Raw genomic sequence first — 14,844 nt, forward strand, 5'->3', positions numbered from 1 at the left:
TCACAAAACATATGAGAATACATGCTGATTAGAGCGCGTTCTATTCGCATTTGAGGTACATTAGACAACAAATTTGAATACAGAAAGTGACAGCTCATATAACAAGTCTTATCGTGTAATAGCATCTTTACCACGCTTTTATTTGTTGTTGGTGTACCATCAAAGACAAAAATACGACACAGAAAAATATCATATATACAATATTTATTAGAATAATTTTTAGTTTCTTATATAAAAAACAAGTTGAAAAAAAAACAAAACAACAAACATTTAAAGAAGATAACATTGTACGCCATTAGGTCATAAATTCTTTAACAATTCTAAACAATTGTATTGGCTACGTACGTAGCTCAATCGCCATATTGCGGGGGTCTATGGGCATGTAAATGATGTCTCAATGTTTTCAAACGGTAACTGGGCATCGGCTCATAAATATATACATAACCTTTGGGAGTACAAGGTGAGGGCATCCCCAAGTCCTCATTGTTTTCCGCTCTCCCTTTTGCCTGTAATTTGGTATTGTCACATGTGGGTGATCTGTAATGAGAATGAGGTCTCCATTGTTGCTGAGATTTTTGTGGTGAAACATTCTCACAACTGATTAAAGGCATTTTTAAGTCATCAGTTGAGTTCGGTGTCATTTTGATTTGACTCCCTGGAGTATAGGCAAATACATTTTCAGCTTCGAGTTGCAACATTTGCTGTAGAAAAAAAGCCTCAAAGCTGAGATCAATATCAGAAATATCTTCAATGTTTTCCATTGTTTTTTAGGCTGCTTTAATTTTTTTTTTTCATCCACGCTACTTGAATACTCAGCACGAACTGTTTATGTTAATTCTTACTAGCCCTATATTACAAAAGTTTTATATTTTTTTCACTCTCCCTCTCTCTGTCTCCCTTTACTCAACAACTCCAAGCAATATTTATATCATTAACAGTATAACAGATCATCAGAAGAGAACCAGTTAACTGTCTCTACTCGATTGACGTAGATTGGACTAGTGTTGCCATTATTTTTTAGTCTCTGTCCCCAAATTTTAAAACATTAACAAAATTCAAAACTCCCCATTAATAATTAAATATCCTAAAAAAAAGTCCCCCAAACAATTTTGATTGTTTTTTGCAAAAGTACAGCTAAGTACCCTGTGGTACAGGGTGTTATAACTTAGTAAATTTGTTAGTAAGACAAGAAGGAAGAGAGATAGACACATTGATAAGTATACCGATCGACTCAGAATCACTTTCTGATTCGATTTAGCTATGTCCGTCTATACATATTAATTTGTGTACAAACTACAGGTCGCAATTTTGATCCGATCGTCTTCAAATTTGTCACAAGCATTTTCTTGGGCCTAGAGACAAAGCTTATTGAAATTGGAAATAATCGGTTCAGATTTGGACATAGCCCCCATATATATGTTTGTCCGATTCTGACTAAAATTGCAATTATATTTCCATATGAAACGCGATTCTCAGGAATTTTTGCCCGAGTGATTCTCTTATAAGTCTCGACATTATTGATTAATTTTATAGAAATCGGTTCAGCTTTAGATATACCTCCCATAGATATGTTCGTCCGAATTGGACTAGCATTGTAATAATTTAGTCATTTGTCAACAGATTTGCGCAAAAATTGGCACAATGGATTTCCTTATGACTTCCTGTATTGCTATTTAGTTTAATATAAATCGGTTCAGATTTAGATATAGCTCCGATATATATTTTCGTCTGATTTTTAATAATACTCAGAATTTTGATCGAAATTCTACATAGAAGCAAATTTTAAATTCGACAACTTAGTCTGTATATCCAATGTGGTGTAGGGTATCAATAGGTCGGCTTTGCCCGACTTTAGTTTTATTTGGATATTAGGATTAATTTTTTAAACAAAAGTTTGTAATATATTTATTTTACTAAAAATGTGTGTCACGTGTAGGAATGGATATAAAAATTTTGAAGTTGTAAATAATGGATAGTGATTTTGGGTCTGTTTTTATACCCCCCACCATAGGAAGAGGGTATATTAATTTCGTCATTCTGTTTGTAACTACTCGAACTATTCGTCTGAGACCCCATAAAGTATATATTGTATATTCTTGATCTTCGTGACATTTTATGTCGATCTAGCCATGTCCGTCCGTCTGTCTGTAGAAAGCACGCTAACTTTTGAAGGAGTAAAGCTAGCCGCTTGAAATTTTGCACAAATACTTGTTATTAGTGTAGGTCAGTTGGGATTGTAAATGGGCCATATCGGAACATGTTTTGATATAGCTGCCATATAAACCGATCCTGAGTCTTGACTTCTTAAGCCTCTAGAGGACGCAATTCTTATCCGATTGGAACGAAACTTTGCACGACGTGTTTCGCTATGACTTCCAACAACTGTGCTAAATTAGATTCAAATCGGTCAATAACCTGATAAAGGTCGCAATTATTATCCGATTTCCCTGAAACTTTGCACGACGGATCCTCTCATGACCATCAACATATGTGTTTATTATGGTCTGAATCGGTTTATAGCTCGGTTTATAGCCTGATTCAACTCCCATATAAATCGATCTCTCTATTTTTACTTCTTGAGCTCCCAAAGGGCGCAATTATTAATCGAATTGGCTGACATTTTAGACAGGTCTCCATCATATAATTTAATTGTGGTGCGAACCGGACCATATCTTGATATCGCTCTAATAGCAGACCAAATCTTTTCTTTTATCCTTTTTTTGCCTAAGAAGAGATGCCGAGAAAAGAACTCGACAAATGCGATCCATGGTGGTGGGTATATAAGATTCGGCCCGGTCGAACTTAGCACGCTTTTACTTGTTTTAGTTCTATTCCATGCAAGTCAGATGTTCTGGGTAATTATCGATATCATGCAATAACGGATAATAAAAATCGATTAATCGTGATTTGCACTATATATTGGGTTGCCCAAAAAGTAATTGCGGATTTTTCATATGGTTGGCATTGACAAATTTTTTCACAGCTTGTGACACTGTAATTGCATTCTTTCTTCTGTCAGTTATCCGCTGTTACTTTTAGCTTGCTTTAGAAAAAAAGTGTAGAAAAAGTATATTTGATTAAAGTTCATTCTAAGTTTTATTAAAAATGCATTTACTTTCTTTTAAAAAATCCGCAATTAGTTTTTGGGCAACCCAATATTACTAAACAAATTGGGATATCCGTCTGTGACGCTGAAAATCTGGTTAGAATCCTGGAGCGGATATCAGAAAAATGTTCCGTCTAATGTTGGTGACATTTATGAGGTACTTTGCCTTGTGAAGAGGTGTCATGCTGCGGCACGCCGTTCGGACTCGAGTATAAGAGGAAGGCTCTTTATCATTGAGCTTAAATCATTAATATGTTTGTCCCTGTTCCTTAATGTAATGCTCATGGTCTGAACCGAGGTATAACTGGGTGTTAATTGTACCGTTTTGTATTATATATATATTATTTAAAATCTACTAAAAAATCTTAAAGGTGAAAAACTTAAATCTTGAACCGAAAACTCCTCGCGAACAATACCCAAAGTTTTTTCTGAACCCACAATAAATTCCAGGATTAAACATTTGATATTAAAACAAGTAAGAGCGTGCTAAGTTCGGCCGGGCAAATTCTTATATACCCTCCACCATGGATAGCATTTGTCGAGTTCTTTACGCGGTATCTCTTTTTAGGCAAACAAAGAATAATGAATAAGAACTATTATGCTATTGGAGCTATATCAAGTCCGATTCCGACCATACATAAATTGAATGCTCAACATTGTTGAAGTCATTGTCTAATATTTCAGTCCATTCAGATAGGAATTGTGCCTTGTAGGGGCTCAAGAAGCAAAATCGGGAGATCGGTTTATGTAGGAGCTGTATCAAGCTATAAATCGATTCTGACCATATTGGCAGTGGCTTTCCCCTCAGCAGTGGCTTTCCCCTCCTAATGCTGGCAACATTTGTGAGGTAATATGCCATGTAAAACTTCTCTCCGAGGAGGTGTCGTACTGCGGCACCCCCTTCGGACTCGGCTTTAAAAAGGAGCCCCCTTATCATTGAGCTTAAACTTGAATCGAATTGCACTCATTGATAGGCGAGAAGTTCCTTAGTGGAATGTTCATGAACAAAATTTGCAATTTGCAATATCAGATTATGTACCGATTTGCGTCATACTAAGCACAGTTGTTGGAAGTTATAACAAAACACCACGTTCAAAATTTCACCCGCATTGGATAAGAATTGCGATCTCTAAAAGCTGACGAAGTCAAGACCCAAGATCGATTTATATGGCAGCTATGTCAGGTTTTGAACCATACTTAGCACAGTTGTTGGAAGTGATACCAAAACACCACGTTCAGTCAAATCGGACGAGAATTGCGACCTCTAGAGGCTCAAGAAGCTTAGACCCAAAATAGGTTCATATGGCAGCTGTATCAAAACATGGACCGATTTGGCCCATTAACAATCCTAGTATTTGTGCAAAATTGCAATCGGCTAGCTTTACTCCTACGAAAGTTGGCATGCTTTCGACAGACAGACGGACGGACGGACATAGCTAGATTGACTTAAATGTCATGACGGCCAAGAATATATATACTTTTGGGAATCTTATATACGCTTCATTGTGGATCGGATCTGTAAATTCCTCGAAATAATTTTTGGTGATTTTAACAGAAGTAAACACGCAATTTTTATTATAATTTTTTATTATAAAACTGTCGCCCTCCAGAGGCTTGTTTATATTTTTACCGTTCCTTAAAAACAAAAAAAAATCCTGAACAGGTTTTGATGAAATTTTTAGAGAATGTTAGAGTTAGAGAAGAGGGCACACTTCGGAAGCTATTGAAAATCGATAGAAATATTGAAACGAGAAATTATATGCAGAACAAAATTGACACCAAATCCGTTGTTTTCGTTTCAAGGTCGTCTTATCTTGAAATATACCTCGTAAACATTGTTTTATCCATTAATATTTTAAGTCTTTCGCACGATGCGAAAATCAAACATTTGCATTACATCCATAGCGAAAATTTAATATTCAATAATCTCGTGGAATTCTTTAGGGTTGTACTAATCAGTTTCAAGCAACATCATCTAGATTAGAGATGAGTAGAACTTTGAACTCATGAGATGAGTAGAACTTTGAACTCATTATGCCGTTATAAATTGACCTCATCTACTTTCTTACTCAGTACTTTTCTTCCAACTACCTACTTCATTTTTTTGCTTTGATCTTCTCTTTCGCAGTGTTCATAGAGAAGCTTTTACGATGCACCGAAGTTCAACACATTTATGTTCTCACACGACCCAAGGCTGGCAAAGATGTCAACGAACGTTTCAGTCAAATATTTAAAGAACCTGTAAGTTTATGTGAATATGAGTCTTATTTAAAGAAAATCTGTTCCTCTCCCTCTCATTAAACAAATGTATTTTTTCATTTTCTATTTCATCTAGCTTTTCGAAAAATTACTCACTGTACGCCCAAATCCATTAAAATCTATAAAAACCATCAGTGGCGATTGTACACTCCCGAATCTGGGCATTTCCCAAGATGATTGTCAAGAGTTGATTGAGAACATCGACGTTGTCATACACAGTGCAGCCACAGTGCGTTTTAATGAACCGCTAAGCAATGCAACACAGATCAATATCGAGGCAACAATAGATCTCATGAAGATAGCCAAACAGATGAAGCATTTAAAGGTGAGTAGCGAACATGAGACCAACCTTTTTTGGACCCTATTCAAGATATATAAGTGACTAGCTAAGCTCGGTCCGCTTCGCTGCGCTTTCATTAACACCACGCGAAAAATATGTCTCTTTATAACTATGAACCATGTATAATTCACCAGTACCATTCGCTAGGACGGAATTGTGCGCCACCCCTTCCTGGCATTTATGTACAAGTTTGAATGTTTGGTTCGCATTCTACATAAAAATACCTATCACATGATACCCACATTGTTATGGTCGGTCAGTAAACCTATTTGGGGTGATTTATGGGTAGAAAGACATTATATCATTATATCTTTTGATAAACGATCTTAGGCCCATAATAAGTTCGTTTCTTATCTAATTTCGCGTCAGTGTTGGAGAAGCGAGTTGTATTAGACTCCACGACTTTCGTGCCGAATGTGACCAATTTTTGTAAATAGGTGGTTTATATAATCTGACAACTCGGGTCCATCAAAGGTCATATTACTCCATGTTAAGGTATAGCTCCCATACATACCCATTTTTATTCGATTTATGGAAAATTTAGCACAACTATTTCTGTTATGACAATATCCATGCCAATTATGATCCGAATCCGTTCATAACCTGATATACAATAGGTCCCATATAAAAGGGGATCTCTAGATTTTTCTTCTTGAGCCTCTATAGAAAGCAATGACTTCTTCTATGACCTCAAACATCTAAATTGTGTATAGCTAGAATGGGTTTTGATATCGTTCCCAAATAAACCGGTTTCCTGATTGTACGTCTTGAGATCCTAGACATTGGAATTCTTATGTAGATTGGCCCAAATTTTGGTGACTTTTCCTGTAACCTCCAACACTAAATATGGACCTGATCTCCCGATTTTACTTCTTGAGACTCTAGAGGACATGTTCTTATTCGATTTGGCTCAAATTTTGAATGATGATTTGTGTTATGACCTCCAAGTACTAAACCAAGTATGGTCCGAATTGGTACATAACCTGGTATAGCTCCCATTTCTGCCTATAATAGAAACCGTGCAAAGAAAAATTTGGCACATTTTCGTTAATGAATATTTGACACATTGATAATGTCCCCGAAGATGTCAAAGATTAAAACCCCCATAGTTAAAAAGCCAACCCCTAGATGGCGCCAGCCTTTATAAAAATTGTCTGCAGTTTTTTAAGTTCATATCAATTTGCTAAGGACCTGTTTACCTAATCTCTTACCCACAGCGTATGCAAAGTATTATGTCAATGTGCCATATGGTGGCAATTTTAACAAACAAGTGGTAGGCAGATAATCACTTCCCCAAACATTTCAACGTCATGTGTACAGCTCATTCATATCATGTAATTTACGCTTCATGAGTATAGACAACGAAAAAGAAGGCGAAGACGCCAACGACGGCTTCATGGAAATTTACGATACATGTGATATTAGCCATTTAGATTCGCATTGACCAGTGAAAAGTTGCAGGAAAACTTGAATACGCCAGACTTTTAGCGAAAATTATGCAATGGCCAATATTTTGTTATTGCATCTTTTCATTGAAAGTCTTTGCTTTGGTTTATATAAGTTTTTCTTTATCCGCCTGAGAAGGGGATGGTAGGAAAATGTGGTTTTGCCAGTACATCCAAGTGTTGGTTTCGTCTGTCCGCCAGCAGCTATTGCTATTGTTAGACCAATATGTGGTTTAATACGCACACACACAGTTTTTTTTTTTTTTGTTTAAACAATTGAAAACTCCAGCTTTTGGCCAAATGTTGGCCGATCTGTAAGTTAGTTGGTTGGTTTGTGGCAAATATTGTGGCACTTGTAAAACTGGCCCACCAACCGTCACAGCACACAGAGTCAGCCTTAAAGTGCAGCACACTCCACATAGGCAGTCAGTGCACACAGAAATCACTATCAGACACTTTGCGGTTTAAGGCTTGACTTACTGTCTTTCTTTGCTCCTGTGGTGCAACATCAAAGCCAGAAGAGCCAAGATGCAACTAATCGGCCCACTGACCAAAATGCCAAAACCACCAAAGTTTTTCTTCTTGGTTGTTTTTGTTATATTACATGATGTTATTACGCATTGGTGCTTCCTCCTTGTTGTGGGTTTTCCATGGTGGGACTTGTGACTTTGGTAGTTTTGTCTTCAATCATGGTAGTTAGCCATAGTATTTATTTATATTAAGCATGTTAGTAGATAGTGAGCCGTATCTTTGGGTAAACTGGAAACCCAAATGCATGCATTCGGACTGCATAATACAAAAATTGTACCCCATAAATACAAAAAATGAAGATCGTTTTGGGTTTTTTGGCCTGGTGTGTACAAATTTTTTAATCGGCCTAGTGGTTTTCAAAGTCGGAATCTACTCCGAATTTTAAGAAAATTTACCCAAGAAACAATGGGTCAAAAATTTTGTATATATGTATGTTGTTCCCATAAACATATATGTATACTTATGGCAGTCTCAAGCTTTAAATGAGATTTTTTTCCCAAATAGAGCTGCTAAAATATTCATGACACTATCGCTATTTTATTTTTTGTCTGAATATCGATTGATAATTTCGATATCGATAATATCAGCTAAGTTTAATTTTTAGAAAAATTTAACAACAAGTAAAAACGCATTTAACTCGCTTATTCCGAACTTCCGATACCCACCACCATAGAAAAATTTATTGTCAAAATTTATTATAACACTGATATATCCATATTAATACCCAAATATAGTCTGATCTTAATCATATTTGAATCAGGTGCCGATAAGCTTTATACAAGTAACACTTCGAAATTTCACCGAAGTGAGCCGTTCATGTGATTAAGTCCTAATTCGGATGATCGATCTATATGATAGCTATATCTAAATATGGCCCAATCTGGACCATATTTGGTTTAGACGTCGGGAGTCTTACATAGAGCTGGCAAACTATCGATAATCGCAACATTCGATATTTTCGATAGTTTTAATAATTAATATCGATAGTATCGATACTATCGTTACTTTCCCATCGCCTATATTTCAAGCCAAAAATGAGAAGTAAGAATCAGGAGATCGAGTTATATAGAAGCAATACCAATTCACAGACCAAATAAAACCAAGATTAATAAAATAAAATGATAACCTAATCTGATGAAAATTGCGTCCTCTATATGTGCAATGCATCTTAAAAGATATATTTAGTGTCACATCGTTTTGTTTAATTTTGCAAAAATTAAATTTTCCGATAGTATCCATCGGAAAAATATCAATCGATATTTAGTCAAAAAATTAAATATCGATAGTGCCGTCGATATTTTGCCAGCTCTGGTCTTGAAATTTCAGCAAAATCGGGGAATAAATTCGTCGTTTATGGTCTTTATTGGTCTCTATGGCAGCTATATCTAAATATATTCCGGTCTGGACTATTTTTGGGACAGAGGTTGGGAGTCTTAATACAACTCACTGTTCCAAATTTCAGCGAAGTCGGGTAATAAATGCGCCTGTTTTAAGCCTAAGAACCTATATCGGTTGAACAGTCTATTCGGAAGCTACTTCGAAATAGGGTCTGATCTCGTCCAACTTCGGTTTAAACAATGGGAGGCCCATTCCAACTCACTATTCTGAATTTCAGCGGTATCGAGTTATAGATGAAAATTTGATTAGCATAATAGCCTTACTCGGCAGAACGACCTATATGACAGATATAGCAATATATGGTCCGATATATGATGCAGACAACGAGATGCCAAGTGCAACTCACTGATGCAAATTTCAGCGAAAACGAGCAATAAATGCGCCTCTTAGGGCTTAAGATCATAAATAGCCCCATCGGTCGATTTGTCAACTATATCCAAATATGGTTCGATCTGGAACATTTGCGATTCGAATGCTTAAGGGCCTTATAAAAGAGTTTCAGCGAAGAGTGTAATAAGTGCGCATATTATGAGATTAAAAGTCTGAATCGTCAGATTGGTCTATAAGTTAGCTATGTGGAAATATAGCGCGATATTGACCATATTCGATTCGGATATCGGATGTTCTATCTAAACTCACTTTGAGTCTGTTACCGACTTCCTGTTTCAAATTTTAGCGAAATCAGACAAAAAATGCGGCTTTTACGGGCTTAAAACCCTAAATCGCCAGATAGGTCTATATGGCAGCTGTATACAAATATAGTCCGATTTGGCCCATTTGGGAAATTTTTATGATCTGGATCTTATTAAATTTAAAAATAAAATCTGTTCATTTGCACTGTTTTTTTTGGGAATTTAAGTGACAAACACAAGCGTATACATGAATATGCATAACACACACTTCCATACAAAATTTTTGAAAACAGTTGTATATTTTGGTACTTTTATCGATTACTAGCTGACCCGGGCCCGCTCCGCTGCGCCTTCTTTTACTTTATATGGAACAAAAGTTTCCTTGGAATATTTATTTTCGACAATTAAAGATCTTTTAGTGAAATACCATGAAATACCATACGAAAATAGTATATCGCTTGACTAAGAGTTTAATGATATAAGTGCCTTTATCTGAATCCCATATGATCTTTATTGGTCTACGAATTTAAGTTTGGATGTAAGGTGTACTCCATTCTTAAAATACTTCATTTCAACCCCATATTCTCATGATGTCCGAATTAATGGTGTTTTCGGCGGTGAGGTGGTCCCCCAGACACTTGGCCCTGAAAAAATATCATCATCGTGCTCTTCTTCTCTCAAATACCATGTATTTAAACCCCATATTGCCATTGGTTTTAGGGGGAGTTTACAGGATGAGGCGTCTCCCAAACACATGACCCCAAAATAGGTTATCAAATTCGTTTTCTAATCTCAAATACCTTTCATTTGAGCCACATATTGGCATGGTCGAAAAATTTTTTCCCTTTGGGGGTGTTTTGGGAAAGGGATGATGCCCTAAATACATGGTCCTACATTTGGATATCAAATTCGTATTCTACTCCCAAATACCTTTATTTGAGCCCCATATTGCGATGGTCACTAAAAAATTGCTGTTTGTTGGGTATTTTGGGAAAGGGGTAGACCCCCAGAAAATTGGTCCCGAAAATGGGTATCAATTCTTGGTCTACCCCCCAATACCTTTCATTTAAGCCCCACATTGTCATGGTCGGTAAATATGCCTGATTTAGGGGTGTTTTGGGAAGTGGGGTGGTCCCCCAATCACTAAGCCCTGAAAATATATCAGCAACGTGCTCTATTCTCATATTTCTATATATTATTTATTTATTGCCATTGCCCTCAAAATTGGATATCAAATTCGTTTTCTAATCTCATTTAAACTCCTTATTGCAAAATCAGCAAATATGTCCGGTTTGAGGTATTGGCCCTAAAAACTAAGAATATTTATTTATTTATCTATTTATTTAATATTTATTTAGTTCCACTCTCTTTAAGACCCAAATTGTCTTGGTGTGCAAATACGTCCTATTTGCGGGTTGTTATGGTGGTGGGACGTCCGCGAGACAGTTGGCTCCCAATGTTGATATCAGATACGTGGTCTACTCCCACATATCTTTAATTTGAGCCCCATATATCCATAGTCGGCAAACATGACCGGCTTGGGGGTGTTTTTGGGGATTGGCCGCCACTCAGTGATTTGGCCTTGAAAATATATATCGGATTCGTGTTCCACTTTAAAAGCCATCTTATTTGAGCCTCAATAGTCAGAAAATACTTCCTATTTGGGTGGTGTTGTGGGTGTGGGGTGGCCCCATAGACACTTTTCCCGAATATTGATATAAAATTCGTCCTTTACTCCCAAAGACATTTGAGCCCCATATTGGTATGGTCGTAAATTTGTCCCCATCCCCCCACGGACCATCTCTGGCTCTGATTAACAATGAATCCGCAACCAAAGTCGTATTCATGCTTTTTAATATTCTTGGGAATAACTGGGACTATATATTCCACTATATTTCTGTCATAATCAATGACAGTTATTTGACAGTTCTATACAGGAAATCTGTCGAATAAACCTATTTCAAATCTACATTAAGATTTGTGAATACAGGTATAAGTGCATACTTTGTTCTTTGAAGGGGTTTTTTGAGTTTAATACGTTGATGTTATAAAATTTCATAATATATCCCCTAATATTGAACGGCTGCAATTAAAAAAAAAAATCACCGTTCACTGCGGACGTCAATAAAATTTTTAAATAATACCCAAGTGCCGGCACCTAGAAATTCCAATTGCTATAATTAATTCCTATGGAATAGTACATCACCACCCTCTAATTGCAGACACGTTTTAATAACAGAGGAAAATGGGCAAAAGCTCAGAACAAAATAAAGTTCATGATAATTTGTGATCCATAACTTAGCAACAATGTATGAAGCAATTAATCCATCTCTTTTCTTCTCCATTTTGATTTTATGACAATCCCCCATTCTCAATTTGCAGGCATTTGTACATGTCTCCTCAGCGTTTGCGAATTGTCTGGTCTTACATGGCGAGGAACGTTTCTACACCGAACATTTGGGTATTACCAGCGATGAGCTGTTATCCGTCAAAGGTATTTTGGGTAATGAGAAATTCGATCGCATGGAATTGGAGTTGGCAGGCAAATTTCCCAATACCTATTGTTTCACAAAATCAGTAGCCGAGGAGGCGGTATTAAAACATAGCGACACATTGCCAATTTGTATATTCAGGCCAGGAATAAGTAAGTAAATGATAATAGAAATATGGTTGAAAATCTGATATATTCATTTATTTTTAGTTTTACCCACTTGCGAGGAACCTGTGCCAGGTTGGATTGATAATCTCTATGGACCCATGAGTGTGTTGTATGGCAGTGCCTATGGTGTTTTAAGAGTTATGTATGGCAATCCCAAGCAACCCGCTGGTTTGGTTCCTGTGGATTTCTGTGCCAATATGATGCTAGCCTGTGCCTGGTACACGGCAACTGCAGTTAAACAAATGTAAGATCATGTTTAACAAGTAAGAGCGTGCTAAGTTCGGCCAGGCCGAATTTTAAATACCCTCCACCATGGATCTCATTTGTCGGTTCTATGCGCGGTATATCTATTTAGGCAAACAAAGAATATTGAATAGACCGATCTGCCGATAAAGGGTCAGAATCCCATAAAAGCTTTATTTTTCATCCGATTTCGCTAAAATTTGAAACAGTGAGTTATTTTAAGCCTCCGAACACCCGCTTTAATATGTTTCAGATAGAACCATATTTTGATATAGCTGCCATATAGACCGATCTTCCAATTTAGGGTATTAATCCCACAAAAAGCAGATTTGTTGTCTGAAAATGTTACTTGTATGTGAGTTTTCGGGACCTGAATAAAATATGATGAAGATCAGCCCCTATTAAGATATAACTACGGATATAGTAGTGGAGTTATAATAAAATAGGATGATTATTATATCCTTGTTTAATTTGGTCCATATGGGTCTAGATTTGATTATAGGTGCCATATAGAAGATCTCTCGATTTAAAGACCTAGCCCTATAAAAGCGCATTTATTATCCGATTTCGTTGAAATTTGACGCAGTGACTTATGTTAGACTTTTCAACATCCGTGTCCCATATGGTTCAGATCGGTTTATATTTGGATATAGCTGCCAAAAACACTAATATTTTGTTTTATAAAATTGAACAGTGACTTATATTTATTAGACCACTCAATGTCCGTGCAGAATTTGGGAGCATGAGTTATCCCATTTTCACCAGATTGTTACGAAAGGGGGTTTACATATACACCAGAGGTGGTGGGTATCCAAAGTTCGGCCCGGACGAACTTATTGCATTTTTACTTGTTTGTGTTGTTTGACTTCTGTACTAATAGGGTTCGCCGTATTTCACTATCAAACTCCCTTAGACAATTCGTAAATTGTCCATTGTGATACCACAGTATCATCAGAATAATGCCTCTGGTGGTGATCAAACCCAATACTTCAGCATTGAACTCGGTATCATCTGAAACACAAAGGTGATTTATCCAACTCATCATGAAGAGCATTATAAACCGTTTTACCCTTAAGAAAGGCAATCGAATAAAGATCTCATAAAGCTGTTTACCCAGCATTGCTTTCAATCGAGCCTGTGATATGGACATATGCGATCCTGTGATCACTACGGATGTCAGACTTTGCATTTTCCCGAACTTTCAAGAATAAGTCTTCCCATTGAAAGCTAAACAGCCGCCACTGGTCCCATGATGACTGCGTCGGTCATGTTTAGGCTAAACCTTCATTTTCGAAGTCTATTAATATTCCGTTATAATCAGAAACACTTTTTTTAATTTCCTTATTAAATTCTTTATTTTATTCACTTTTCTAATTGCAGTCCCTCCAAAGATCCTCCCATATATAATTTGGTACCCGATGAGAAAAACACCTTGGAATGGGGTGCCTACAAGAAATATGTAGAAGAACATGGTGTTCAGATACCGTTGGCCAGCATGATTTGGTATCCGTTTTTGATATTTGCCAAAAATGTCTACTTTTATCGCTTCTTAACATTGGTCTATCATACACTGCCAGGCTATTTTATAGATTTTTTACTGCTGCTCATGGGAAAACCAGCAAGGTGGGTTTGTTGTTTAAAGTTTAAAATTGTAAAAAATAAACCATGAACTTTCTTTGCAGAATGACAAGAGCCTACAAAAAGATACATAAACAATGTAATTTGTTGCGTTACTTTTTGAATCATAAATTTACTTTTGATACCACCAATTCGAAGATGGTGTGGAAAGCCATGACTCCAGATGATCGACGTTTGTTCAACTTCGATATGGTTTCACTGAATTGGAGTAATTATTTCTACAATAGTTTGTTTGGTTTGAGGAGATTTTTGGCCAAGGAAGATCCTTCGACTATACCACAAGCCAAGAAGCTGTTAAGAAGGTAAGTAAATAACTTAGCAAGAGCCGAATTTATATCCCCTCCACCATAGATGTCACTTATCAAGTTCTTTGCACGGTTTTTCAGTATTAGCAGAAAAATAAAAATAGAGAACAGGAGACTAAAATAATAAATTCCATGGATTGTATTATATGTAGAAGAAGATGAATTGTATGTTGCTACTAACATATCCACTCTGTAAATTCACAATTTTCGATCCAAATGCATTACAAGATAATTCATCAATATATAAAAACCGACACCCAACGTTGACAACCCACGCAAACGAAAAAA

The 14,844-nt window shown here is 36.5% G+C and overlaps 2 protein-coding genes across 2 annotated transcripts in view; one reads left to right on the top strand and one right to left on the bottom strand.

Moving 5' to 3' along the window:
• The window catches only part of LOC131994658 (suppressor of lurcher protein 1), a 394,762-nt gene that overhangs the window by 365,504 nt on the left and 14,414 nt on the right, over positions 1-14,844 (bottom strand). The window lies entirely within an intron of this gene.
• Positions 1-14,844, top strand: part of LOC106083125 (fatty acyl-CoA reductase wat) — a 41,096-nt gene that overhangs the window by 23,307 nt on the left and 2,945 nt on the right. Inside the window, exons 2-7 of the mRNA XM_013245978.2 lie at positions 5,235-5,347; positions 5,442-5,690; positions 12,094-12,355; positions 12,413-12,614; positions 13,994-14,236; positions 14,296-14,553. Coding sequence (XP_013101432.1) covers positions 5,235-5,347; positions 5,442-5,690; positions 12,094-12,355; positions 12,413-12,614; positions 13,994-14,236; positions 14,296-14,553 — 1,327 coding nt within the window. The remainder of the gene's footprint in view (positions 1-5,234; positions 5,348-5,441; positions 5,691-12,093; positions 12,356-12,412; positions 12,615-13,993; positions 14,237-14,295; positions 14,554-14,844) is intronic.

This window comes from Stomoxys calcitrans, chromosome 2, assembly GCF_963082655.1.
Source record: "Stomoxys calcitrans chromosome 2, idStoCalc2.1, whole genome shotgun sequence".
Lineage (NCBI taxonomy): Eukaryota > Metazoa > Arthropoda > Insecta > Diptera > Muscidae > Stomoxys > Stomoxys calcitrans.